This window comes from Poromitra crassiceps, assembly GCF_964638095.1.
Source record: "Poromitra crassiceps genome assembly, chromosome: 14".
NCBI classification, from domain to species: domain Eukaryota; kingdom Metazoa; phylum Chordata; class Actinopteri; order Beryciformes; family Melamphaidae; genus Poromitra; species Poromitra crassiceps.
Window position 1 is genome coordinate 38007379 of NC_139633.1, and position 27777 is coordinate 38035155.

Consider the following 27777-nt stretch of genomic DNA (forward strand, 5'->3'; position numbering starts at 1 on the left):
CCCAGCCCTACGCCAAGCATATTTCTTAACGGCCAAAAAAAACAACACATTTTTGTGTCACGTATACGTACATCTACTATCACTAACAGTAACATTAATACTAATAATTCATCTGAAGACAAACACTAATGCTAATAACACCAACAGCACAACACTATAAGACAACCAAAATTGTAGTACATTTACAGTAATAGGCTAATACTAACATTAAACTACAAAACTACAGCTATACAATACTAACAGAGAGAGAGAGAGAGAGTGAGGGTACTGTTGCACCTGGGAGGCAGCAAAGGGGTTAATTGTTTTCAGTTGAGAGAGAGAGAGAGAGAGAGAGAGAGAGAGAGAGAGAGAGAGAGAGAGAGAGAGAGAGAGAGAGAGAGAGAGAGAGAGAACCGTCGAGCGACAGCGTGCATGAAAGTGAAGCAAAGTCAATACAGCTGAAAACTACGTAAAGTTACCAGAAGGAGAAAGACTCCGTAGGTGAAGTACACGGGACAAAACACCACAACGGATACATGTACACTAGTACTAGTTAACTGCTTGACCACTCGTGAGGGCGCAACTGCAACGAATGTAGGAGAGCGGAGGAGAGTTTGAGAGACACGCAGTGTGGCTGATTCGTGTGTAGCGGTGTTTGCTCAGCACACACACACACACACACACACACACACACACACACACACACACACACACACACAGCACACTTTGCTGTGTGTGTGTGTGTCAGAGTGTTAGAGAGAGAGGAGCGCTCAGCCCCCACCTCTGTGAAATTCAGACAGCAGCAGGCAGATAAGAGGAGAGGAGAAGCCACAACACCAAAGTGCGACGGTGAAAACATTACTCGCCACGTGGCGGACAGACCCCTGATCGTCACTCGCCAAAGCTAAAATATGCCCGCCTGGCGGGTGGCGGGCTCTAATTTCGGGCCCTGTGTGTGTCTATGTGTGTGTGTGTGTCTATGTGTGTGTGTGTGTGTGTGTGTGTGTGTCTATGTGTGTGTGTGTGTCTATGTGTGTGTGTGTGTGTGTCTATGTGTGTGTGTGTGTCTATGTGTGTGTGTGTCTATGTGTGTGTGTGTGTCTATGTGTGTGTGTGTGTGTGTGTGTGTGTGTGTGTGTGTCTATGTGTGTGTGTGTGTGTGTGTGTGTGTGTGTGTGTGTGTGTGTCTATGTGTGTGTGTGTGTCTATGTGTGTGTGTGTGTCTATGTGTGTGTGTGTGTCTATGTGTGTGTGTGTCTATGTGTGTGTGTGTGTCTATGTGTGTGTGTGTGTGTGTGTGTGTGTGTGTGTGTGTGTCTATGTGTGTGTGTGTGTGTGTGTGTGTGTGTGTGTGTGTGTGTGTGTGTCTATGTGTGTGTGTGTGTCTATGTGTGTGTGTGTGTCTATGTGTGTGTGTGTGTGTGTCTATGTGTGTGTGTGTGTGTGTGTGTGTGTGTGTGTGTGTGTGTGTGTGTGTGTGTCTATGTGTGTGTGTGTGTCTATGTGTGTGTGTGTGTGTGTGTGTGTGTGTTAGGGTTTAATATTTTTCCCGAAAATGAGCCATACCGGGAAACGGGAAATTAAGACCTCTTTCCCGGGAATCCGAATTCATTTTTCTTTTTTTTACCTATTAGTTCCCAACCTGACAAATGTATTATTTGGTGCCATTCATATTAATTAACTAAGGCAAAACATCACAATTTAACTAACTTTTTAGGCTGTTTTTAGTAGGCTGCACCTATATAGGTATTAGGCTATATAGTGCCGTTAGAGTTTATATAATTCACCAATCGCCTGGATTGACGTATGAATAAATCCTGTAGTAGCCTAGGCTAAATATTTTCTTAGAGAGTTGTGGAAACTGCCGTGGAAGGAATGGAGTCGTAAACGCGTCGATCAGCCTGTTTTCACGCTCTTTTACGCACAACATCAATGCTGTCTGATACCTGTCAACGTGTGCTTTTATATGGGCTGCTGCGCTGCGCTCTGGCGGCTGCACTGCTCGTCTTCCAGCCGTGCCCAGACATCTCCATACCGCATACCGGAGCACGGCTGTATCAGACTATCTCCACCCCTCTGTGCACGGACATCGCCTACAACCAGACCATCATGCCCATTGCCCAACCTGGGGCACACGAACCGAGGACGCACGGCTGGGCTGATTGTCGTTTTCACAGCTGGTGAAGTTTGCACGGTGCTCAATCGCCGTCTCGTAGGCTACTGCATTAACGGTCATGACACAATCCCCTCAAGCAAGTCAGAAGTGTAGTAGAAAAGAAAAGAAACATCGTGGGCTTTGTGTTTATTAGGCTATGTTGTGCAATAAGCTTTCAGTGTGTTCCACCGGCGCACAGCGCACAAAGGCGCATGGCCAAAACACGCCGAAATAAAATCAGAAATTAATTCCACTCTGCAAAGGATATCAAATTTCAAATGACTGGCTGTAGCATTGTTGTCAGAGAAGATAGTATTACAATCTGCCTGCAATACCTCGTTATTTGGCGCTATATAAATAGAAAATTGATTGATTGTTGGTTGATTGATTCACTTTGATGTCTCTGAAATGCCTATAGATCTTATTCGATTGACGTCACTCACGTACTGGCACGCCCACCGCCGCCATATTGTTGACATAACGCAGCAGCTCTCAAAGTGACAGCCTATGTAAAAGCAGCGTTTATAGGAAGTTAGCCGCTGTTAGCGTTACCTGTATCATTCCAATTGTGTTCGGATGGTGACCTGCGTTAGGCATGGCTGTAGTAATGACAGCAATAAAGTCCCCGTGGTTTGTTTCTATCTCTACCGTCCACAGACGTGAAGGGAGCGACACTGAGGATACGTTAGCAGCACAGGAGAGGTGTGTGGATAGTTAGTTGAGACAGGTGAAACTTTCTGACAGCTCCTCACAGCAAAGTCTGTTCACCTCGTTCTTTTGTTTATTTATTACAGGCATTAACGGCTGCCGTCGGCAGCATACAAATAACAACGGTGGGGTTTTTATTGGTGTCATTAGCATCGCTATTTTGTAATGGAACAGAAACGACAATAAGGCTGTTACTAGTTGTCAGCTGCAGCGCTGTGTGCGCGCAGGACGGTATGTCAACAATATGGTGCTGTCCAGGGTTAGAGAATAAGGTCTATACATGTACATCGTGATCATTTAATGACTTTACAATGCTTACAGTAGCCTAATATATATATATATATATTACATGTTCTTTTAAAACATAGGCTACATCATTTAAGAAAGTAAACTGTCTGCATATTTCTAAATATAGGCCTATTCCAATATGTTCTGCATGTAAAAATACAACAACATTTTTTCCCGGTTTCCCGTCATTGATTTTCCAGAAAACAGGAAATGGGTTGGATGCCATTTCCCGGGAATCCCGTTTCCCGGGATTAAACCCTGCTGTTGGTTTTAAACAGAGTTCAATGTGAAACCACGCCCTCTTTGACCTCTAACTGCTCCTTCATACTTTAACACTCCATTTAAACTTTCAACGAGTCAGCACTTTTAGGACTGTATCAGCTTAACTCAGCTTTAATTTATCGTTTGTACTCTTTGAGAAATCACACTTTATGTTTGATGCTTTTTTCAGCCTTTATAATGGGACCAGCCTTGAGTGTGTCTCACATAGCAGGCTGGACTTTAGACTAAATCCACACAAAACTGTGACAGTTCACACAACTTTAACACAACATACATATATTATACATCAAACTCTTGAGCTACTTCTGCTCTGACTCACAAAGTCTAAATATAAGTGATGTGATGGATAGTTTTTGAGATATTAACGTTTGTTTGGCACAACTCATACTAGTTAACTGAGTTCACTAAGTGCTGTTTTTGTTGTTGTGATGTCATGCTGATTCGTCCTATATAAATAAAGTTATTTATTTATTATTATTAGTAGTAGTTGTAATATTATATTACTATTTGAGTTTTTTTTTAAATAAGTGGGTCTTTCATTTCTTTATGAAGTTATAAACCTGAGAGAGAGACATAGACAAAACAGAGAGAGAGAGAGAGAGAGAGAGAGAGAGAGAGAGAGAGAGAGAGAGAGAGAGAGAGAGAGAGAGAGAGAGAGATGTAGATTGTGGTAAGAAGTGGTCTCAGCTCGTCTAAACACAGTTGTTTGTGCTCATCTGTACGATGGCAGTGTGTCAGGATTTTCCATGGACACACCTACTTTTCAGAGCAGCACGCCCACGGGTGCGTTTGGGAGCACAAAGCTGCTTGCTATCTTCCCGGCGCCAGAACTCATAATCCATTCATCAAATCCCACCAAAAGTAAGACATGTTGAGCAGTGTTGCTGGAACACACCCAAACTACCACTAGTGGGTGCTAAAAATGCAAAAAGTTCATATCTTATCTGTATTTCTCTATCTCTATATGTGTCTTTCTACCTACAGTAGTAATGTTTTTTCTCTCTGTCTGTCTTTTCAAATTGTGCCTGGACGCCTCAATTGCCGCTTGCAGCTATATTTTTTAACTTGAACTGTTCTCTCTTAGAAAGTCCCTCAGGAGGGTTAGGGTTATATACGCTTATAAGTCATAATGGTTATAGGCTCACAGCTGCTTTCACATTAAGTCTCTTAGAAAGTCCCTCAAGAGGGAGCTATTGTCCACGGTCGTTCATACTACTAAAATGAGGCGGTCATACCAAGTCAGTTTCCTTGTAAGTGAAAACATACCTGGGTGAATAAAATAACTCTGACTCTGACATTGAAGTTAGTTTGTTAATGAATCAAACTAAATACACACTTACATTTCCTCACACCTGGTTTCAGCCTCTGCACTCCACCATGGTCCACACTGGAGGAATAAACAAAGTCAGATGAGCAGATTCCTCCTCTTCTCACTGAGACAGAGAAGATGTGTGTAACTCTCAGCCTTCTAGCAGGCGTTGTCTCTCAATACCTGAGAGTCTCCAGTCTCCAGTGTGGATCCTCCAGTCCATCAGAGAGGACCTTCACTGAGGCTCCTGGATGATTGTAGCTCAGGTCCAGCTCTCTCAGATGGGAGGGGTTGATGCTCAGAGCTGAGGCCAGGGAAGCACAGCCTTCCTCTGAGATCATACAGCCTGACAGCCTGCACACACACACACACACACACACACACACACACACACACACACACACACACACACACACACACACACACACACAGTTTCATTATATGGAGGTATAGATCATTGACTGTAAAAAGAATGGACAGGATATCAGCTCTTTTCAGTGAGGCCAAATCATCTTAGATCGCCGCCCTGGCGGTCAGTCCCAGTATAGGTCACAAGTCCCGCCTCCGCCATGTTAGTGGGTGGGAAATGAGCCAAACTAAACAATCAACGTACACATCAGATATTATTTCCCAAAGGTGGTTTCTATCATTTTAGATCGTTCTTATCATGCTAATCATGTTCAAGTGGTCATGTTTGTGATCAGTTTGTTTTTAAGTAGTTATTTGACGATATACAAAGGGATGATTGACAGCTGTGGCAGCCAGTCTCAATTCACAATTGTGAAAAAATACATTATAGTCCTTTAGAGCCATCGCGATCTGACCTTCTGTTTCCCAGAAAATGTCAACATTTCTCTGATTGGATAGTGGGAGGTGGACTATATGTCTACAGGAGAGAGACAGAGTACAGCGGGGGGTTTGGAGTTACTGACCAAACACTCTATTTCAGTGATTGCTGTCAGAATATAGAGCCATTTAATATTTAGGCTATTTTAACACAAAAACATCGCTGAATGCACCTTTAAACAATATTAATGTTGCCTTGTAATCTGCAAGTGGTTTTCTTCGCAGTTGGATTTGGGTTTGTCCATGGTGAGGTGTAGCAGCACCTGGTGGAGATCTGCACTCTACTGAGTGCACTTTTCTAGTTTTATTTTACTTTTGTTTATGCCTACAAAGCAAATGTTACTTTGTACTTGTGTCCGAGTTAAGGTGTTCATAAAATAGAATCGTACAAAACACCCTTAAATCTTGTGCTTATGTTTTCCCTAAAATGTTTAACCTTATCGAGAAGATTTAAGGGTGTTTTGTGTAGTCGATTCTATTTTATGGACACCTTAACTCGGACCCTAATGGAAATCTTTACATAAGGAGCTTTGTGCAACTGGGCCCTGTGTGTGTGTGTGTGTGTGTGTGTGTGTGGTGTGTGTGTGTGTGTGTGTGTGTGTGTGTGTGTGTGTGTGTGTAATATGAAATGTCATGAGGTCACAATGACATGGCTCTGCAGAGAGCTTTTATTTTGACTGAGATACATGTGTGGAAGCAACAAGACTCATAGGTGGAAAACAGCGACAGTTGTATGTTTTGGAGGAACTGACAATGATCAAAAACATGCGGTCGTCACGCACGGCTAAAGTAGAAACCACTTAGCGGATGGAGAAGCTTTTTACTACAGTCTGCCACACAAACCGCTTTTTGTGTTTTCAAGTATAGGTGGTGCTATGCCAAATAGCATTAAATTAGGCACTGCACTCTGTCGGGTTCCCAGCAGCGCAATCCCCAAGTTTCAAGTCAATCGGAAGAACGGTTCTTGAGATAAACTACTTTCTGTGTTGCCAGTAGGTGGCGCTATGCCAAATTGCAAAAGATTTCAGCACTGCACTCCATCAGGCCCCCCTAAGCGCACTCCCCAAGTTTGATACATTAGTAATACAATTTACAATTAAGTTTAATTAAATTAAAGTGCCGTATTCTCATGATGCACCATGGATTTCTAACCAAATGACTCAATGCAGCTCATTGGCTATTGTTGTCATTCAATTATCATTAACCATTTATTTAGTCATCTGTTGTTTGCCTAACATTATGTAATGATTAGTGGTCATGATTGTGAACGTTCACGTTACTGTGATTACTAGCGACATATCCCACAGTGTGCTGTGAAACGGTAACCTCACTGTGCAGTGAAAATCACTGAGCAGCACCCAACGTGGTAACACTTTATAATAACTATACACTATAAAGTATTAATAAACCATTAGTAAATACATAATTCATCATGAATTCATCATTTATAAAGCATTATTCATACATCACTAAGCATTAGTAACACAGTTATAAACATTTTATTCCTGATTAATAACCTAATCTCTAATGTGTTTAATGATTGTATTCTCATACTTTGTAAATGATAGATGCACCATTTATAAATACGTATTATATTAATTACAAACCATTTACTTAGGAGTTGTTAATGGTTCATAAGATCATTTAGAACGTGTAAGTAAATGATTAAACAACGTATGTACATTTATGTGTACATTTGTGCATGATTTGGACATGGTTAGTGAGTGTTAATAGATGGTTTATAAACACTTATTGATACTCAAACTCATGATTAATTAAGGTAGTTACTAGTCATTAGTTAAGTATTTCATGTGAGCTCATCTAAAGTGAGGACTATCTATGCCTTATAAAGCATGTAATAAATGAGATAGGAGGTCTGGGCTGGCCTTGACCAATGGAGGCAGATGTCTGAATGCCCAAACGGCCAGGGGGGTGATTCTGAGAGATGTGTTTCACTCAGGGTTTTGTGTCTCTAAGAGGGTCAGAATTGCATGATGGGGAGAAAATGCAAATTAAGCCTGCCAGATTTTCTTGAATAACTCTGGAACCGACGCTCTGATATTTCTGAAATTGTCATCGCTTATCCAAGAAGTGAGCATGGGCTTTACAACGAAACCGTCCATGAGTCTCTACGACCTCGGGAAGTGGGTGAAATTGACATTTTTGTGTATTTTTATAGGTTTTTAAGTGTCAAAGGTAGGGATGTCACAATATATCGTCCCACAATATATTGCGATATCAAAACGTGACAATATGTATCGTTGAGATTAAATCTCATATCGTGAGAAAAAGAAGCTGAACATGGTGGCACTGATCTGCATCTGATTGCATGCTCGCTCTCCTTTTCATTGCTTTGTTTGAACAGACGAGGGACGTTACAGACACGGAGGATGAAAATGGTGAAATCACTCAAATTAGCGTGGAGGATGCCCCCTCAACTTACAAATCGATTGCAAAAAAATATTGTTAAAATATTGTATCGTATCGTTATCGTGAACCCAATATCGTGTATCGTATCGTATCGTGAACTGAATGTATCGTGACACCCCTAGTCAAAGGTGTAATAATTATTTATCCCTAAACAGTAGATGGGTGGGGTTACTCCCCTAAGGCTTTGCAGATGGGGCGGTTCACTTGGGATCAATTGACCTATCGCTAAGCCACGCCCCGAACGCAGACGAGCCAATCACAGCGCGTGCAGCTCACAATACACTCGGACATTCTCAGCTTAGAGCTCCATAGAGAAGCACTAGAAAACGCGAGTTTCCTCTGGTTTTATACATTTATAAGTTGAAAAAATGGTCAAACGATATGCATGGGGGTAAATGCAACATTACGAGGTATCCTGGGAGGCCAGGCAATTGATAATATTAAACTAGTAAATGTAGATCCACTCATATCCACAATGCTACTGTTTTGGAGTTAAATCTGCGATCGTGGTGAGTGACAGCGAGGTGTGTGTGTGTGTGTGTGTGTGTGTGTGTGTGTGTGTGTGTGTGTGTGTGTGTGTGTGTGTGTGTGAGACAGGGTTTGTCCGTCCGGTTTAATAAAATACATTTAGTAGCGACGGTCCACTGATGATAAATCTTGGCCTTCAAAATAATATGAAATGTCCTTAAAAATGTCATGAGGTCACAATGACATGTCTCTGCAGAGAGCTTTTATTTTGACTGAGATACATGTGTGGAAGCAACAAAACTCATAGGTGGAAAACAGCGACAGTTGTATGTTTTGGAGGAACTGACAATGATCAAAAACATGCGGTCGTCACGCACGGCTAAAGTAGAAACCACTTAGCGGATGGAGAAGCTTTTCACTACAGTCTGCCACACTGTAGTGAGCAGTCATGCTCACAAGAACGGAGTGGACGCAGGATCTCAATATATTCAATATATACATGTATCACTGATGTGACATCAAAGTAAGTTTACGTTCAGAACTACTCTCATACATTAGTGTTTAGACCCGAAACATGACTGGCAGTGTTATCTCATGTGTGTGTATGTGTGTGTGTGTGTGTGTCAGAGAGAGAGAGAGAGAGAGAGAGAGAGAGTACTGTGTCTGTGTGTGTGTGTGTGTGTGTGCGTGTGTGTGCGTGTGCGTGTGCGTGTGTGTGTGCGTGTGCGCATGTGTGTGTGCGTGTGGGAGAGAGAGAGGGAAAGAGGGAGAGTGTCACTCAACAATGTCTTGCAAATACGTTTTTTTTGTGAATGCCATATTTGATGAGCTGTGGGAGGGCTGGACAGCACAAATTAAAGCAGGATTTTTTTAAATCAACTTCATACTTGCTGAAATGTTCTTATCATACATGTGGGTCTCTTCTCCCTGTGTATTCCATACTCTCTGGCTTTACACAAAATATGGAGGAACCCCATCTACTAGTGATGCGCGGGTCACCCAGAACCCGCCGGGTCCCGCGGGCTGGGCCGCCCCGCAGGCGGGCTGGGTTGGCAAATTATGAAAATATCTTGGGTGCGGGCGGGGCAGGCTCAGAACGTGACAAAGCAACATTATTAAATAATTTAGAGCAGTGAAACACGCAGAGTAATTAACCTTAAAGACGTGAACTCTCTCTCACACACAATCAGACAGACTCCTGCTGCACTCTCTATAGCCTACATGGAGTAAAGAAACGCTTCAATGAGGTAGCCTATGTGCTCTCAAAACAAACATTTTGGAAGGATTATTCGCTGTAATTATTATTTGAAGTGTCCATATAATGCCACTGCAGATTTTCTGTTGTGGACTCGACTGTGATCTATTTGTCAACTTTACTGCAACATGAGTAGGCTGTGGACAATTGAGAGCTCATGAGGTAATTAAAAGAAATCAGACAGCGAGTCTGGCTGTATCTGCAAGCCGTGTGCGCACCTGCTGCACTACTACGTTTAGTAGCCTACTACTGCAACATGGCCAATTGAGAGCGCATGAGGTAATTAAAATAAATGGGGAAGAATAAGAACTGTTTCTGTAGCCTGCCTAGTGCCTACCTCTATACCTGCTACCTCCATTTGAAACACTGCGGTCACGCCATCCGCACTTTGGGGAAGTGTCAGTCGCGCTATCTGAAGACCATGGATTAATTGAAGAAAGACCGACATGAAAGCAGCAGCGCAACTCATCCAGAGCAGGCCTAGGCTACAACTGTTGTCACGCACGGCAGCATGTGAGTGTCTGTGTGTGTGTGTGTGTGTGTGTGTGAGAGAGAGAGGGGGGAGAGAGACAGAGTTATTAGCTACTTTGCACACCTTGGAAGCTCTGCTGTGCTCCTCCTGAGTCCGGAGACATATTACATTAAATTGGCCGTTGCGGGCTGCTGGGTTGGGCTGGGTTCGGAATTTTCAGATATTTTAACGGGCTGGGCGGGGCGGGCTGGCTCCAATGACGGGTTGGGTTGGGGCGGGCCTTAAAAAACCCTGACCCGCGCATCACTACCATCTACTAATTCAATATTTGCTTCATTTGAACTTTGCGTGTTTGTGTAACATTACATATCGTGTTTGTGTAACATTACATATCGTCGCTGTCCGATGAAAACCACTCATCTCCAAAACAGCAACTTTTCAGGAAATGAAAAAACCCTCTGCTCTTAAAATACTGGACACCATGTCATCAAAGTTGGCACGTCTTCATTATAGACGTTACATTTGTAATATCTGTCGTTACAATATTAAAGGCCCAATCCGTCAAAACTCACTATTACTGACGCCGGTGGCCGTTAGTGTAACTGCAGGCAGCGTGTGAACGAGCTGACGCGCAGGCACCATACTCGCACGCGCACAAGCAGTTGCCTTGCAACAGCAGAGCTGTTCGTTGCCTTGTAACGTTAACTCATAAAAGTCACTTGAAAACGGCAACCTGGACAATTTATCGGTCAGATCAGCCTCGAGATGCCCAGGAAGGATTCTGGATGTTTTAGGGGACGTTATTGTGGCATGTTTGGTCGTGTTTTGGCCTGCGTTGGCTGCGGGCAAGTCGATACTCATGTTAGCAAAAGCCAGGAAATAGCCTGCTCCCCCTGTATGTACGGTAATGCCGGGAGTTGACCAAACTGAACAATCAAACAATGTTTCATAAGCATAACAGTAACGTTAGGCATATTTAGGACTGTTAAATTCATTATCCACACAAGACGGTAACGTTATTAGTGGGGCTGGTGGTAATTTCTATAAATGTAAATTAATATTAGTTAGCCGCGATTAGCATCAAGCTAACGTTAGGCCTAGTATGTGCAGTCCCACTGCAGTCAGAGCCTGCTGGCTGCGGGAAGTGGATACTCATGTTAGCACAAGCAAGGAAATAGCCTGCTCCCCCTGTATGTACGGTACCGTCAAACAATGTACCGTAAACATAACAGACAGTAGGCTAACGTTAGGCATATTTCCGACTGTTAGATTCATTATCAACACAAGACAGTAACGTTATTAGTGGGGCTGGTGGTAATTTCTATAAATATAGCTAAATCTATTAGTTAGCCGCGTATAGCATCAAGCTAACGACTCACCACCGCAGCTAAATGCAGTCAAACAATAATGTTCCATGACCATAAGCATAACGGTAGTAACGTTAGGGCTGCATTACTTCACACAAGATGGTAATGTTAGCAGAGTTTCTGACCAGGTGGTCAGATACTTGTACTACGGAGTGACAGTAAAAATCTTGAATCTTGAAAATCCATTAGCAAGCAGCTAACGTTATCTGGTCAAAACCACATTACAGTAGCTACAAGCAGCAAGTTCCCTTCATGAACCGAAAACACAGTCCTGACTCTAGTTTCCCCCCGATGTCGGTCACATTGCTGCTGTCTGGCCAGACGGGCTTCATTAGATAAATATTTATTTATTTAGTCTGGACTTTTTCTGGAGTCTGTGTTGTTGTTTCCTTTAGCTAGCAGCTAGCGACGAGCGTAACGTTAAAAGCTACTTCAGCCATTTCCTGTTAGCAGTCTAGGACAAGAGGCAAGCTCATGAACGCGCGCAGACGTCACATCCTCTAGCTGTGGCGGGAGATGCTATCCACTTCGAAACTGCGGTTTTCCATGTATCTTCTGAACGGCTGGTCGGAGAGAAACGCCCCTGGTCGCCATTTTTAAGTGACGTCAAGGCGCATTCACTCAGTGCCAATAATAAACACTTTGTGCACATTTATTTCTCGCCAGAACCAACGGAATGGGCCTTTAATATATTACCTGAATAAGCTCAAATGATGTTAGAGGATTATCAATCTGAGTTTGATGCACTTTTTCCGCAGTGCGCAGCTCCGCAAAGCCTCCCACGGTCTGGAGCACACGGCCATGTGCACATACCTCCAGCCGGCTCCTCCAGCAGCGACCTCGAGCGCGCTCTGACGCCGAGTTAGAAACAGCGTCTCGGGGGAACAGAGCCTGCCAGTAACGCTAACATTACTCTCCACAGAAATCACTTTGATCTCCACAGTTTAATTGAGTTTGCAGCCCAGGGACAATTTTTTTTTTTTTTTATCTATTCATGTCAGACAATGTCAGAAACAAAAAAAGAAAATCACTGAGCAGCACCCAACGTGGTAACACTTTATAATAACTATACACTATAAAGCATTAATAAACCATTAGTAAATACATCATTCATCATGGATTCATCATTTATAAAGCATTATTCATACATCACTAAGCATTAGTAACACAGTTATAAACATTTTATTCCTGATTAATAACCTAATCTCTAATGTGTTTAATGATTGTATTCTCATACTTTGTAAATGATAGATTCACGATTTATAAATACATATTATTGCCATTCCCAAGTTCGTTAAAGCGATATCTCAAGAACGGCTTGATGGAATTTCTGCCAATTTGGCTCAAACGTCGACTTGGGCGCAAGGATGAACGGATTACATTTTGGTGATCAAAGGTCAAGGTCACTGTGACCTCTCGAATGCCATTTTCAAGCTTGTTAACGCAATATCTCAGGAATGCCTTGATGGAGTTTCTTCGAATTTGCCTCAAAACGTCCACTTGGACTCAAGGATGAACTGATTACATTTTGGTAGTCAAAGTTCAAGGTCACTGTGACCTCACACACCCAATTTCCAAGCTCTGTAACGCAACATCTCAGGAGCGCCTTGACGGAATTTCTTCCAATTTGCCTCAAATGGCGATTTGGACTCAATAATGAACTAATGGCGGAGGCATAAGTCTGCGTTGCATTCGTACTAGTTTGTTATGTCATTCTGTTACGTTATGTCTTGTCATGTCTGTCAGGAGTATTTGTTCCTCACCTGTGAGCTTTTAAGGTGTTGGGTAGGCTGTGAAAATGAATTGTCCTTCTGAGATAAATAAAGTCATCTGAATCTGAATCTGAATCCAAGGAGAGGAAACAATGAAATGTCCTTATGGAAAGTAATTCACATAGACTAGGAAGTCTTGGTAAATATTGGCTTCACAATTGGTTTTAAAATTACATGAACAGAGATAATCCTCTACATGATATATGTGTTTATGTGAGCTGTACATCATCCAGCTTATTACACGGTTACTAACTAAATAAATCAAAATGTAACTATGAGATGCAACTCCCATTGTTAATTTGATTATTAAAGAAACAGCATTTACTGGACTTCGTTCTGCAGATTGATATGACCCACGGCCTCCAGAGTGTGTAATCAGAATTGTCTGTTATAAGCAATGGTCTGATATACAGAAATAACAGACTGTAGAATGCTGTGATCGACCAATCAGAATCAAGCATTCAACAAAGCCGTGTGATAATTGCTGATAGTAACGTGTATGTAAAGCAGGATTTAAATGGTCGTCTGTTGAACACGAAGAGGAATACTCACCTGAGAGTCTCCAGTCTGCAGTGTGGACTCTTCAGTCCAGCAGAGATCAGCTTCACACCTGCATGTTTCAGGATGTTGTCACTCAGGTCCAGCTCTCTCAGACTGGAGGACTGGGAGCTGAGCACTGAGGCCAGAGCTTCACAGCTTCTCTCTGACAGCTGACAGCCACTCAGCCTGAAGAAGAATTGGTGAGAGAGATATACAACACATTTGAAAATGTATATATATTTTATTTAATATATTTGATCTACCCAGTTATTAACCTACAGAGCTTTATTGGAGGCTTTGACCACTGGCAGCAGCCTCAGAAGAGCCTTGTCTGAAGCAGAGTATTTCTTCAGGTCAAACTCGTCCAGCTCTTCTTCTGATGACAGTAAGATGAAGACCAGAGCCGACCACTGAGCAGGGGAGATTTTGACTGTAGAGAGACTTCCTGATCTCAGGTACTGTTGGATCTCCTCCACTAGAGAACAGTCATTCAACTCATTCAGACAGTGGAACAGATTGATGTTTGTCTCTGCAGAGGGATTCTTCTTGATCTTCTTCTTGATGTACTGGACTGTTTCCTGATTGGTCTGTGAGCTACTTCTTGTCTGTGGCAGCAGGCCTCGTAGGAGAGTCTGATTGGTCTTCAGTGAAAGGCCCAGGAGAAAGCGGAGGAACAAGTCCAGATGTCCATTTGGACTCATTAAGGCCTTGTCCACAGCACTCTGGTAGAGATATTTTACTGCTGATCTGTCTCTGAATAGCCTAGACAACCTGGAGGCTTCTGACAGTGGATTGACACCAGTGTTGATGAATGAGACCATGACATGAACAGCAGCCAGAAACTCTTGAATGCTCAGATGGACAAAGCAGAAGACCTGGTCCTGGTACATCCCACACTCCTCTTTTTTAAAGATTTGTGTGAACACTCCTGAGTAAACTGAGGCTGCTTTGATATCAATACCACACTGTTTCAGGTCTTCTTCATAGAAGATCAGGTGGCCTTCCTCCAGCTTCTCAAAAGCCAGTTTTCCCAGAGAGAGAATCATGTCGCTGCTCTGTGTCCAGTGCGGATCTGTTTCAGTTTTCCCATGATACTTGACGTTCTGCAATTTGGACTGAACCACCAGGAAGTGGATGTACATCGCAGTCAGGGTCTTGGGCAGGTTTTCTGTGTCACGAGTGTTCAACAGATGCTTCAGAACTTTAGCAGTGATCCAGCAGAACACTGGGATGTGGCACATGTTGTGGAGGGTTCGTGAATTCTTGATGTGGGAGACAATTATGCTGGCCTGCTCATCATCTCTGAATCTCTTCCTGAAGTAGTCTTCTTTCTGTTGGTCATTGAAGCCTCTCACCTCTGTTACCAGGTCAACATACTCAGGAGGAATCTGACTGGCTGCTGCAGGTCGTGTGGTTATCCAGATGTGAGCAAGGCGAAGCAGATTCCCCTTGATGAGGTTTGTCAGCAACACATCCACTGAGGTCGACTCTGTAACATCATCCAGGAACTCATTGTTCTTGAAGTCTAGAGGAAGTCGACACTCATCCAGACCATCAAAGATGAACATCACTGGGAATTTGTCAAACCTGTAGATTCCTGCTTTTTTGGTCTCAGGAAAGAAGTGGTGAAGAAGTTTCACCAAGCTGAACTGTTTCTCTTTCAGCAGATTCAACTCTCGGAAAGTGATTGGAAATATGAATTGCATATCCTGGTTGGCTTTGTTTTGAGCCCAGTCCAGAGTGAGCTTCTGTGTTAAGACTGTTTTCCCAATGCCAGCCACTCCCTTTGTCAGCACTGTTCTGGTTGGTTTATCTCTTCCAGGTAAGGGTTTAAAGATGTCTTCATTTTTGATTGTGTTTTCTGGGCTCAGTGGTTTCCTGGATGCCGTTTCAATCTGTCTGACTTCATGTTCGTTGTCGGCCTCTCCAGTCTCTTCCTCTGTGAGGAAGAGCTCTGTGAAGATCTCATTCAGAAGTACCAACTTTTCTGAGTTTGTGATTCCCTCAAACAAACGTCTAAAGTTCTTCTTCAAGGTGGATTTGTGTTCACTCTGGCACTCGGCAAGCATCTCTGAATGAACAGACAACAATGAGAGAATGGTATAGTAATTATGAGTAATGCTAAGATTTCCTGTTAAATGTCCATATTCTAAACATGAATTTATTTAGTCAGCTCATCCTGGCGTTTAATGGAGTTGAAGGTATAAGCTGTTGTACAGTCAGTTATTATTACTCAACAGGGAGTTAGGGTTAGGGTCATGTAACAGGGAGTTACATGCAACCAATCAGATTCTCTAAAGACACTTTTCCACTGTGCTGATAATTCCCACAAACTGTGCTTTATTGTTTGCTCTATTGTCTGAACATAGACTAATGAAAGTAGACTCACACTCTATATACATTTCATTTAGGGCTGTCAATCGATTAAAATATTTAATCGCTATTAATTGCATGATTCTCCATAGTTAATCACGATTAATCGCAAATTAATCACACTCTTTTTTTAAATCGGTTCTAAATCTTTAAATGGCGGTACCTTAAATCTGGTATTTTCTTGTGCCAGTTAACAACACTTGAGAGCTTTGTTCAAATATGCACTGTTGCATGGGTAGTATTATTATTAGCTATTATCATTAGTATGGGTAAGTATTTGGCCATTGGTATTGTTATTATTGCTACTAGTTACTGGGAATACGCATCTCTCAGGCTGCACTCTGTGAAGTTAACTGTGCTATCCTCCACATCCCTCGAGCCACAGTGTGTGCAGACAAGATCAACTGTCTCAGCTCTCTCCCCCCTCTCTCTCTATCCCCCTGTCTCTCTCTCTCTGCCTGTCTCTCTCTCTCTGCCACGGTCTATATATATGAGGGCAGAGAGAGAGAGACAGATGATTGTAATATATATATATGTTGGTCTCGACCTAGTTTCAAGATGAAGACCAGTCATGTTACCTCACATCACAATAGGCATCAGCTCCCAGCCTAAGTCAAGTGTAATCCTAGTGTGACGTCCGTTATGACGTGTGACTCATCACCCCATCCTCAATAGCCAATCAGCCCCTGTCAACATGCCAATATGACGTCACTGCCGAGGCTATGAGGTGGCAGTACATATAGCCATGGTCAGCACGTCATCATCCTCTTTCCCTGATCCTTCAGCTCCATGGTCGCTGTACCTGGGCAGGTCGTATCCCCTCCTCTGAAGCTGTGTTTCGCCCCACCCACCTCCCCAGTCCACCACCAACGTCTTGACTCCTGAAGAATCCCCTACGGGGGGGGGGGGGGGGGGGGGGGGGGGGGGGGTTCTCTATCCTAGTCTGAGTAGATGCCCTCCTCTCACCACAAGAAGAGAGTCATCTTACCACGGAGTCATTACGCCAAAGAATCAGTTGTCATGCTGCCATGCCATAGAATTAGTTGCCATGCCATTTCATGCCATAGAACTAACCGCCATGCCATTCGTGAATAAAGCTCGCTTGTTAAACTTTACCCACTGGTCTCTCATGATTATATATATAATATATATATATATATATATATATATATATATATATATGTATATAATATATATTTGAGAGAGACTGAGAGAGAGTAGACTAAGACTAGTTACTGCGTATTCCCACTAACTAGTAGCAATAATAACAATACCAATGGCCAAATACTTACCCATACTAATGATAATAGCTAATGATAATAGCTACTCCCCATGCAATAGACCCTTCTCACGGGGGCCATTTTGTGTCGAGAAGCCAGGGTAAACACAGGTGCAAGCAAAACACTAATGAGGGTTTCCAACTTCCATGATTGGAATTTGGAAACCCTCATTAGTGTTTTGCTTGCACCTGTGTTTACCCTGGCTTCTCGACACAAAATGGCCCCCGTGAGAAGGGTCTATAGTGTATGTTTGCACAAAGCTCTCAAGTGTTGTTAACTGGCACAAGAAAATGTCAGGTTTAAGGTACCTCGGTTTAAGGTAGATTTACAACAGATCAAATTAATTGTGCGATTAATCGTGATTAACTGTGGACTCACACTCTATATAGGCAAAAAGTGTTTTTAAATAATTTTGTCATATATGTCATATCTTACAAATCATTTTATGTGATGCATGCTTGCATAAAGTCCCATTTTATAATTGTCCCATTACTTACCTTCGGGTCTTCGGGTTTTTAATAATCGTTGCAGTAGATCATTCTTGAGGATCTTCCTCAGAACCTCTTTGGTCACCTCCAGAGTGTATTCGCTGTAGGTCTGGAACATGTGATCTACTGTGTCCAGCCTGTCTGCCTTCTCCAGGCGGCTCTTTGGGATGGCTGGGATGTCTAGGATGCCAGTCTGCTGCAGGAACCACTTGAACCTCTTGAACTCGTCATCTCCCAAATCATCCAAAGTTCCCAAGAGCAGCTCTACAGGTGTCGCCATCGTTGCTCCCTGATGAGAAGACATTAGGATTAGTTGACCATACTATTGATCCTGTAACTGTGAGCTTGCAGATAATAGTGCCCTCATCTGACTGGCAGTTCTCACTTTTGAATGGCTCCGGTTCCAGGAAGTGAATTTCCCATTCATTCGTTTCAGAACATTCTTATAAAGTTTTAATCCTGGAAGCAAGCCAACCAGCTAAGATATGAATCATGACTATGAAACAACAACAACAAAAGGGGGGTAAATGGCAAATGTTTTATTTTTATTGTTTGCAGTTTTCTCTTCTTTTTTCTTCTTCTCTATTGTGTGGCTCATAATACTGTCAATTAGTGGTGTAAAATTAATTTGCGGTTTATACTGCAGTGCTTAGATCGTTCCTCCACAGAGGTGCTAAATTGAGTCGAGTCAGGTAGTCTAAGTAATAATCATGATAGTAATAATATAATAAGAATCCCTGTGGGTGAGCGAGCAAATTCTGTTGGGCCACATATGCCATTTTACGTGCGACCGTGCAGAGCCGGATTTTTAATTAGGGACGATTAATGTTTGAAAGTCCAAATGCCAAAAATGTCACAGGAAGGACAAAACCCTACATGCTCCCCTGTAAAACTGCTCAACACCCCCGGGTGTGCTGTTGTTTTCCTATGGGCAGAGCGCTGCTGCATATTGTTGGGCGGCACTGCTCTCCATGGGAAAACAATGGTACAGCAGCAGTGCTACACTTAGCGTCACAAAATAAAATAAATACACAGCGTTCAAATTTGCCACCGAGCGCTGCGCTCCAAGTTCAAATTATTTCAACTTTGACCTTGTTACCGCTGACCTTTCATGAGTGCATGACACATGTGGAAGGAACCTGGGTCCAGAGATGGGAAGTAACAAAGTACAATACTTCATTACTGTACATTACTGATTTTTCGGGTATCTGTACTGCTGAGTATTTATTTTTCTGACAAGTTTTTACTTTTACTCCCTACATTTTAACACAAGTATCTGTACTTTCTACTCCTTACATTTTCAAAACAAGCTTGTTACTTAAGTTTGAATGCACGACAACAACGATTAAAGAAAGACAGAGAAGAAACGGGGCAGAATGAATAGAGATAGCTCATTCCAGGCTCCGCCAATAGTATGGAATGGCACTCGTGCGGTCCCCTAAATGTCAGCTTGTGATTGGCTCTCTGTCAATGTTACGAAACTTCATTGGCTAGACAGTCTCCTAAGGGGGCGTTGACATAACCTGGAAAAAAAGTGCACAGTCCACCCACCAGACCACATCATGTATCGATGTATCAGAACCACACACCAAACGTGAGAACGCTGCCATAAGAGAGACGAGAGATGGACACTCGGTCGCGCTGAGAAATTGCGTCTGTGAATAGTGATGTTCATGTCAGCCAGAGGAACCAGCAACATGAGCGATGCCGCTGAAAGTGAGGTTGAAGTTGTCAACACTGCAGACTCGAACGAGCCAGACGCTCTGGCAGTGTAGCTTTTTCTTTCAACTCTCTTGTTTACTCGGCGTAATAGTTGTCTGATCAGACACTAGAGAAAGAAACACAGGACAAGCAGGGTATAGTTACATCTTGTCTTGTGTTTTCAAAACTCAGTGTTTGTATCCAGAGGCTTCAATAAAGTAGGAGACACCTTGTATCCAACAGTTAAACTTTTGTGATTAACGATTTGCATATTCATATATCCTGCAAATATGAATGAGGGAGGAATAGATGTCATTTTAAGGATTTGAATGGGATAATTTGACTGTTTTTGTGGAAAAACTACAGCACAGAGTTTTAAGATGTATAAAAACACGTTTGTAGGGGATATTTTAAGTTCAATAGTCTTCAAATTATATTATTAATATATGATGTGAGGTTCAGTTACATTTAGCTTTGCACAGAAACATCCATATTTTATAGCCTGTACTTTTTTACTTTTAATTTAGTAAATAGTTGAATCAGTACTTCTACTTTTACCAAAGTCGTTTTTTTACACAAGTAACTGTGGAAGACCGGGGATAGTTGTAACATGGGTCAGTTGTAACACTTTCCATTCCTCCAATCAGGAGCAAGTTATGAATCACCTGATTCACTCTGCACATGCTCAGTTTAGTCCTTAGTCCACATGTGAGGAAGTAGCAGCCTGTGGCAGATATAGCCAATGTTAGGAGGAAAAAACTAATTTTGACGTAAGAAAGTATATATTTTTACTTAATTTATTTTTTTGATAGCATTGCCTGCTTTGTAGTTAAACTCATCAAACTTAACTCATTTTAATTATGTGTCTATGTAGCTATTTTACATGCAAATTGTTAGTGCTAATGTTTTAGCTGGTAGCTGTAAGGTAAGCTACTTCATAGAGACAGTCTGCATGTCTGGGAACGCCCACAAAATGTTAAACGGCTGGCGCGCGTGTGGGGTAAAACCGCCGATATATCTCATGGGCTGACTCACCAAAAGACGGTGCTGCGGCTCTAAACTACATGTTTGGGGGTTCTAGAGCAGAACACATGACGTCTGCTCAGATGTGCGTTTACTGCAGTGGTTAAATACCCGATCGTGTCTGCCTGGGCTGGGCTATCAGCTAAATTCTAACTTTGCTGAATGGATAGAACGGGGGTTTTTACCCCACCCTGACCACGCCCCCAGTCAGGCTGAGCCAGCTATTGTGGGCGTTCCTAGGGCCTGTATGGACGTTCCCAGACATGCGGACTGTCTCTATGGCTACAAGTGTCTGGGTCACTTGTAACACATGAACAAATCGTACAAACTACCCCAAGCAAATGTGTAATTGTATTTATGTTTTCTTTGAAGTTCAGTATGACTCAGTCTTGGCAGAGAAAGACTGACTGTACAAAATAGTGACTCCCTGGACTTCAACTCCCATGATCCTCCTCACCTCCCATTTGCCCTTTCCCCTGATTCACTCACCCATGCACACCTGCCAGCACTCCGGACTAATTACATTCAGCCACCTTGTCTGTATTTAAACCCTCAGTATTCGTTACCCTTTGAGAGTGGTATCTTTGTTTGCTCCTTATCATGTGTGCGTAAATGACTTAAGTTTGTTGTATTGTGTTTGGTTAACCTCATCATGTTACCTGTTTATGTGTTTAGCTATTATGTTGGCTGTAGCAGTGCTGGATTAAGGTTATGTTTGTTTCTACTTTTGCCTTAAGTAATATTTTTCGGACACACTAAAGTTCAGTTGGTGCACATTTGTTCAGTTTAAATGTTAGTGTAGAGCTAGTCTCGACGCCAGACCCATGAGAGTTCTTACGCTGATCTCTCTCTGGGTCTGATACACTATGTTACTGCATGCTGCAGAGCTCTCTCTGGGTCTGATACACTATGTTACTGCATGCTGCAGATCTCTCTCTGGGTCTGATACACTATGTTACTGCATGCTGCAGATCTCTCTCTGGGTCTGATACACTACGTTACTGCATGCTGCAGAGCTCTCTCTGGGTCTGATACACTACGTTACTGCATGCTGCAGATCTCTCTCTGGGTCTGATACACTATGTTACTGCATGCTGCAGATCTCTCTCTGGGTCTGATACACTACATTACTGCATGCTGCAGAGCTCTCTCTGGGTCTGATACACTATGTTACTGCATGCTGCAGATCTCTCTCTGGGTCACACTACGTTACTGCATGCTGCAGATCTCTCTCTGGGTCTGATACACTATGTTACTGCATGCTGCAGATCTCTCTCTGGGTCTGATACACTATGTTACTGCATGCTGCAGATCTCTCTCTGGGTCTGATACACTATAGCCCTTTTCCCACATGCGCTTTGTACCGCAAAATGACCGGAACGTGGTCTAATGCATGTATGTGAGAAAGGCGCCGTGCCGGTATAAGCGCGACCCCGTCGTCCCCGACATTTCACCACTTTCGACCCAGTCAGAAGAGCGGTATGAGCTTTAGCGGATACTAGTGAGAAACGGGTGCAGTCATTTTCCGCGACACTCTCATGGGCGAGGTGTACACACGTTGCTTAATGTTCCAGCGGGCATAATCTAATCATTCGCGCACATTAAAGCAAACTGGCGAAATTATCTTGTGATAATAAGAGCAGTAGCCTATGTCAGCTTTATGTGTGGGTGTGCTGATTTTCCCCTCTCCTCTCTGCTCGCTCTCTGGCCACAGTCCGTCCTCCTCCTTCAGTCACAGCCCGACAGGGACTAAGCAAATGCACGAAGCGAATTGTGGAAGTATTTTGCTTACGTTGCCGACAGCGAAGGCAAGCCCGGACACATCAAACGAAGCCAGTCTGTAAAAACTGCTTCAACGCGACGCAGGTGAACGGAGCAAACTTATTTCACCATTCGGAGTTTTGCCGACACGTCACTCCCCACTCGCTCTGCAGTGCCGCCCCCCCCCCCCCCCCCCCCCCCCCCCCCCCCGGGTCCATGTGTGTTTTTTTTCTTTTCTGACTGGCCTCAGTGGTCTGCAGCACAGACCCCAGGCCACTCTCCTCCGCCCCCCGCACCACCCCACCCCCCAACATACCGGCTATTTGACGACTAGATTCTCACTTGCGAACGCTGAGGTGTGAAGGGAAATTCAGGGAAATGTCCGATATTGACTTACAGGTAATTTTCCAGTACGCATGTGGGAAAAGGGCTTATGTTACTGTATGCTGCAGATCTCTCTCTGGGTCTGATACACTATGTTACTGCATGCTGCAGAGCTCTCTCTGGGTCTGATACACTATGTTACTGCATGCTGCAGATCTCTCTCTGGGTCTGATACACTATGTTACTGCATGCTGCAGAGCTCTCTCTGGGTCTGATACACTACGTTACTGCATGCTGCAGATCTCTCTCTGGGTCACACTACGTTACTGCATGCTGCAGATCTCTCTCTGGGTCTGATACACTATGTTACTGCATGCTGCAGATCTCTCTCTGGGTCTGATACACTATGAGGCCATTTACACCTGGCATTAACATGCGTTTTCTGCCATCAGATTGCAATCCGATTGTATTTTATCACTTGAAAGTACAGGTGTAAACACCCCCAAAAACGCATTGAAGAAGGATTGCAATCTGATCGGCCAAACCACCTCCGGAGGTGGTCAGGGACGCATTATGACAACATTTAACACAAGTGTAAATGCAATGCGTCCTCTCAAAACGCATTCAGCAACTACCATACGGAAATACATAATCTTCATCTTCTTTGCAGTTTTATGGCGGTTGGCATCCTTAAATGTTGCCTTACCGCCACCTACTGGATTGCTAAAACTACATTGCAAATTACGGAAATACGTCCTCGCACGCCGCAAAAGTTTATCTAGTTAGCACAAAGAAATAACACAGCCAGAGCTAGCGTTACACGCTAACGTTAACAGCAAGGACTAACTAACGCTATGGATGAAGACACTCGTGGATGGAGTCACGAGGAGACCAAGTGTCTGCTTTCAATTTGGTCTGAGGAAAGTATACAAGCTAAACTTGGCAGTGCATATCGCAACCGACCCATTTATTAAGTAGTGGCTAAGAAACTGGCAGAGAATGGCCACAACAGGACCTGGGTACAATGTCAGCGAAAAATTAAACACCTGAAACTGGCTTACAGACAGGCCAAGAACAAGAACAAGAAAAGTAGCAGGGGCAGGGCAACGTGTCCTTTTGATAAAGAAATAGATGCAATGCTGGGTGATCGGCTAGCCTTGTACCAAGACGCTGATTACATTACACTACATCAGATGTAGTGTAATGTAATCAGCGTCTTGGTACAAGGCTAGGTGATCGGCCATCGTTTTGTCCAGGTGAAGGGGACGTCATCGACTCTGAAGATAATAACGCTAGCATGGACTCCACCAACAGTGCCAGTGACAGGACAACGGGAATTAAATTGACATTGTCAATGATAAAGATGGTATGTTGTGATCCTCCCTCAACTTGCTATACCCGTAACCTTAAGGTTAATACATATTTACGCTAGTTTCCCCATTAAACCAGGCTATCGTTAGCTGTAACGTTAAACCAAATTGTCACCGCGACGTGTTTCTCCAGCTGTACTGCCGAGCGCAACTGCGTGTCTCTTCTGGATAGGTTGGGTCGCAGTTTATCGCAAATAAAATCAAATGTTTGACGGCGCATACGCAGATTTGACACCCAGTCTTCATCCTCGAAGGTCCCCAACACTATCCTCTCCCACCAGTCTTGACTGGGTTCCCGCACCCAGATAGTCCTTGACAGTGGTGGCACTGATAACAGCTGTAATAAAAGCAGCCGCATAAAACATATTTCTCCTCTGCCTTCGTTCTTGGTATTTCAGCTGTTGAAGACGGCTTCTTCCACGAAAAACCAACAAAAGCCCATGCAATAGGGCAGCTTCACGGATGGCTAACATATTCTTTCAATTGTTGTCGCTGTTGTTGTTGTTGAATAGGAGATTAGTTTGTGAGGTCTGCTTCTTTCTGCTCCGTGTTGTTGTAATAAGCCCGCCAAAACGAAAGGGGGCGCGTGGGATGACGTTCGAGCTGGAGAGCAATCGGATTGCAATCTGTTCACCTAAAACGCATGTTAGTGCCAGGTGTAAATGGAATCAGGCTGAAGTGATCAAATACAATCTGATTGCAATCTGATGGCAGAAAACGCATGTTAATGCCAGGTGTAAATGGCCTCTATGTTACTGTATGCTGCAGATCTCTCTCTGGGTCTGATACACTATGTTACTGCATGCTGCAGAGCTCTCTCTGGGTCTGATACACTATGTTACTGCATGCTGCAGAGCTCTCTCTGGGTCTGATACACTAGGTTACTGCATGCTGCAGAGCTCTCTCTGGGTCTGATACACTATGTTACTGCATGCTGCAGAGCTCTCTCTGGGTCTGATACACTACGTTACTGCATGCTGCAGAGCTCTCTCTGGGTCTGATACACTATGTTACTGCATGCTGCAGATCTCTTTCTCAACCCACTCATGGGAGGCACAGCCCATTTTTCGAACCACTCTCTCATTGCTCATTGCTGCTACGACCTGTCACTCATTCAATTTCACCCCCCTGGACGCGCCCCCAAACCCCAGCAGTGGCTGTGAAGTGATACAGACTCAGTAGTATGCGGAGCGCAGCGATTCAACGTAATATTTGAGTCTGGGGAGAGACTAGTGTAGAGCTGACTGACAGTGCAAGACAATTAAGCACACTAATATTCAGTTGGTGCACATTTGTTAAATTTGATTATATAACAGTAACTAACATACTTGAGACACACACACACACACACACACACACACACACACACACACACACACACACACCAGTTACTGTATGTTAAAAAGTAATGTAATTGTTAAATAAAAAGCTTTCAATATCTTAAGTTTTTGTTTTAATCCTTACTTCATAATGTTACATTTCACCCCAAGGTGTGTTACAACTAACCCAGACTATGGGGTGGATTGTAACATTTCACTCGTTGTGTTTGAGACTAAGCCATGCATTTTCTGTGTGTGTTGCAGAGGTAACAGCTACACTATGATAGCAGACACATGTAATTAGTTTGTATACAATTTTGAATGCACTGGCTTTAAAGAGCTCCAAGATACAGACAGAAATGTCCAAAATGTTACAACTATCCCCTGCCTGGGTCTACCATGTCTCTGTTCAAGCTACAGACTAGTTAGCTATAGGATCCGCCTCCTCCACCAGAGCAATTTAGAGAGAGAGTGGCATCAGCGGAGGACCAAAATGTGTGACTCATTAGCCAATGAACAACAGCCAGGAAGGGGTCTCGCTCTTCTATTGAATGACTCATCAATCAATCAATCAATCAACTTTAATACATGTCCCAGAAGGGCACTTTGGTTTACATCAGGCAGTAGTGGTTATTAAAAGATACACTCGGAACATTATTACTAGTTTGAGAGTAATAAAGGCACACTTCAATATTATACAATACATATACATTTGTTGCAATATGTACAGATTCCAAAAGACCATCCCTGCTGCCAGTCGCAGCGTGCGCTGCACCCTTTGCAACTAGCTCATCAACAAACGCAAGAGGCTGCCATAACATACAGCGCCAGTTTTGGATGTGTCAGAGAAGAAAAAAAAATGGGGGGGGGGGGGGGGGGATGCAAAAAGCTAGGGGGAGTGTGTGAAGGCGGGGGGATTGGGTGGGGGAAGAGGGTGGTGGGATGGGGTGGGATGTGCGTGCGTGCGTGTTTGTGTATGTGTATATATGAGTCCTTGAGTCTGTGTGTTTATGTGTGAAGTATGCCTGAAGTAGTGCTGCACGATTAATCTAATCGCAATCGCAATCGCGATGTCAGCACGTGCGATTACATAACCGCAAAAGTGTGCGATTATTATCATTTTTTCACGTCTTTTTGAGTGTGTGTGTGTGTGTGTGTGTGTGTCCTCTAACGTTACACGCGACGCAGCAAACACGTTTCTCTGCCATCACACTGTGGGCATCAACACTAGCGGGAGGCTTCTCCCATGCACTCCCGCAAATTAGTAATGTTATGCGCAGCAAAGTTACATTTTACCGAGGGGGAGAGAGAGAACATCCATGATCGCTAACAGCTAGCTATGCTAATAACTAGCTTGCCGTTCAGAAACGCATGTAAACAGCCGTGTGATTAGTGAGAACGTCAGTAAAATAAGGAGAGAGCTGCAGGTGCTTATGCAGAACTAGTGCACAGTGGGTAATGACCCGCTGTGATGAAGAATATAGCGAGATTAACAAGGTTGATAGCAAAACACTGTCGCAGCTGCCAGCAGCAGCACCTCCAGGCTTCAACTAGCGTTTAGCCTGTCACATGACACCTTCATGGTCCCTCGATAAAGTATGCAGAAATATGCACGTTACCGCACCACTCTCTCAAGAAGCGTCACGTGAGTGTGGCGTTTAAGGCCATCTGTCGCTACAAAATAAATAAACGGGGTGTATCATTGTATTACTCGACAGACATGTAACTAACTTTGCCAGTCTGAGCCATCTTCTATGTGCTGTAACACAGTGCAGTTTCTATTTTTCTGGTGTTTCTTTTTTACATGTTTGGGACAGGCAAATGTCTCAAAATGTTTTATTTTTTTGTAAAGATAATTTTATTTCAAGTTGTTTTATTTTTTTAGTTTTAATATATTTTAAATTGTAACATATTTCATGTATTTTAGTCTGTGATACGTGAAACCGTGGTATTTTTGTCCAAGGTTATCATACCGTCAAAAACTCATGCCGGCACATCCCTAGATACCTCTTGTTTATTATATCGCAATCACAATCGCAATCGCAATATTGTCCACCCTAATCGCTAATCGCACCTTTCCCCCAAATCGTGCAGCACTAGCCTGAAGCTCCTTTCAGGGTCACGACACAAATCTCGGCGGCGGGTGAAGAGCGCGACAACACAGCAGGTTGCTATGGAGACAGCCTCGAAATGCCCAGACCAAAGTCAACAACAGGTGTCCATGAGGGGCGGGGGAGGGGTGGAGGTGTAGAGCTCTACATTGCAAT

General features: G+C 43.4%; 1 protein-coding gene across 1 annotated transcript in view; it reads right to left on the reverse strand.

The window, feature by feature from the left end:
• The window catches only part of LOC310789558 (NLR family CARD domain-containing protein 3-like), a 708349-nt gene extending 690133 nt beyond the window's left edge, over window positions 1–18216 (reverse strand). The window contains exons 1-4 of the mRNA XM_083651196.1: window positions 18022–18216; window positions 14151–15942; window positions 13884–14057; window positions 4905–5075 (exon numbers count right to left, since the gene is read on the reverse strand). Of these exons, the coding sequence (XP_083507322.1) occupies window positions 4905–5075; window positions 13884–14057; window positions 14151–15942; window positions 18022–18130 (2246 nt within the window). The 5' untranslated portion in view covers window positions 18131–18216. The remainder of the gene's footprint in view (window positions 1–4904; window positions 5076–13883; window positions 14058–14150; window positions 15943–18021) is intronic.
• Window positions 18217–27777: the final 9561 nt, after the last annotated feature.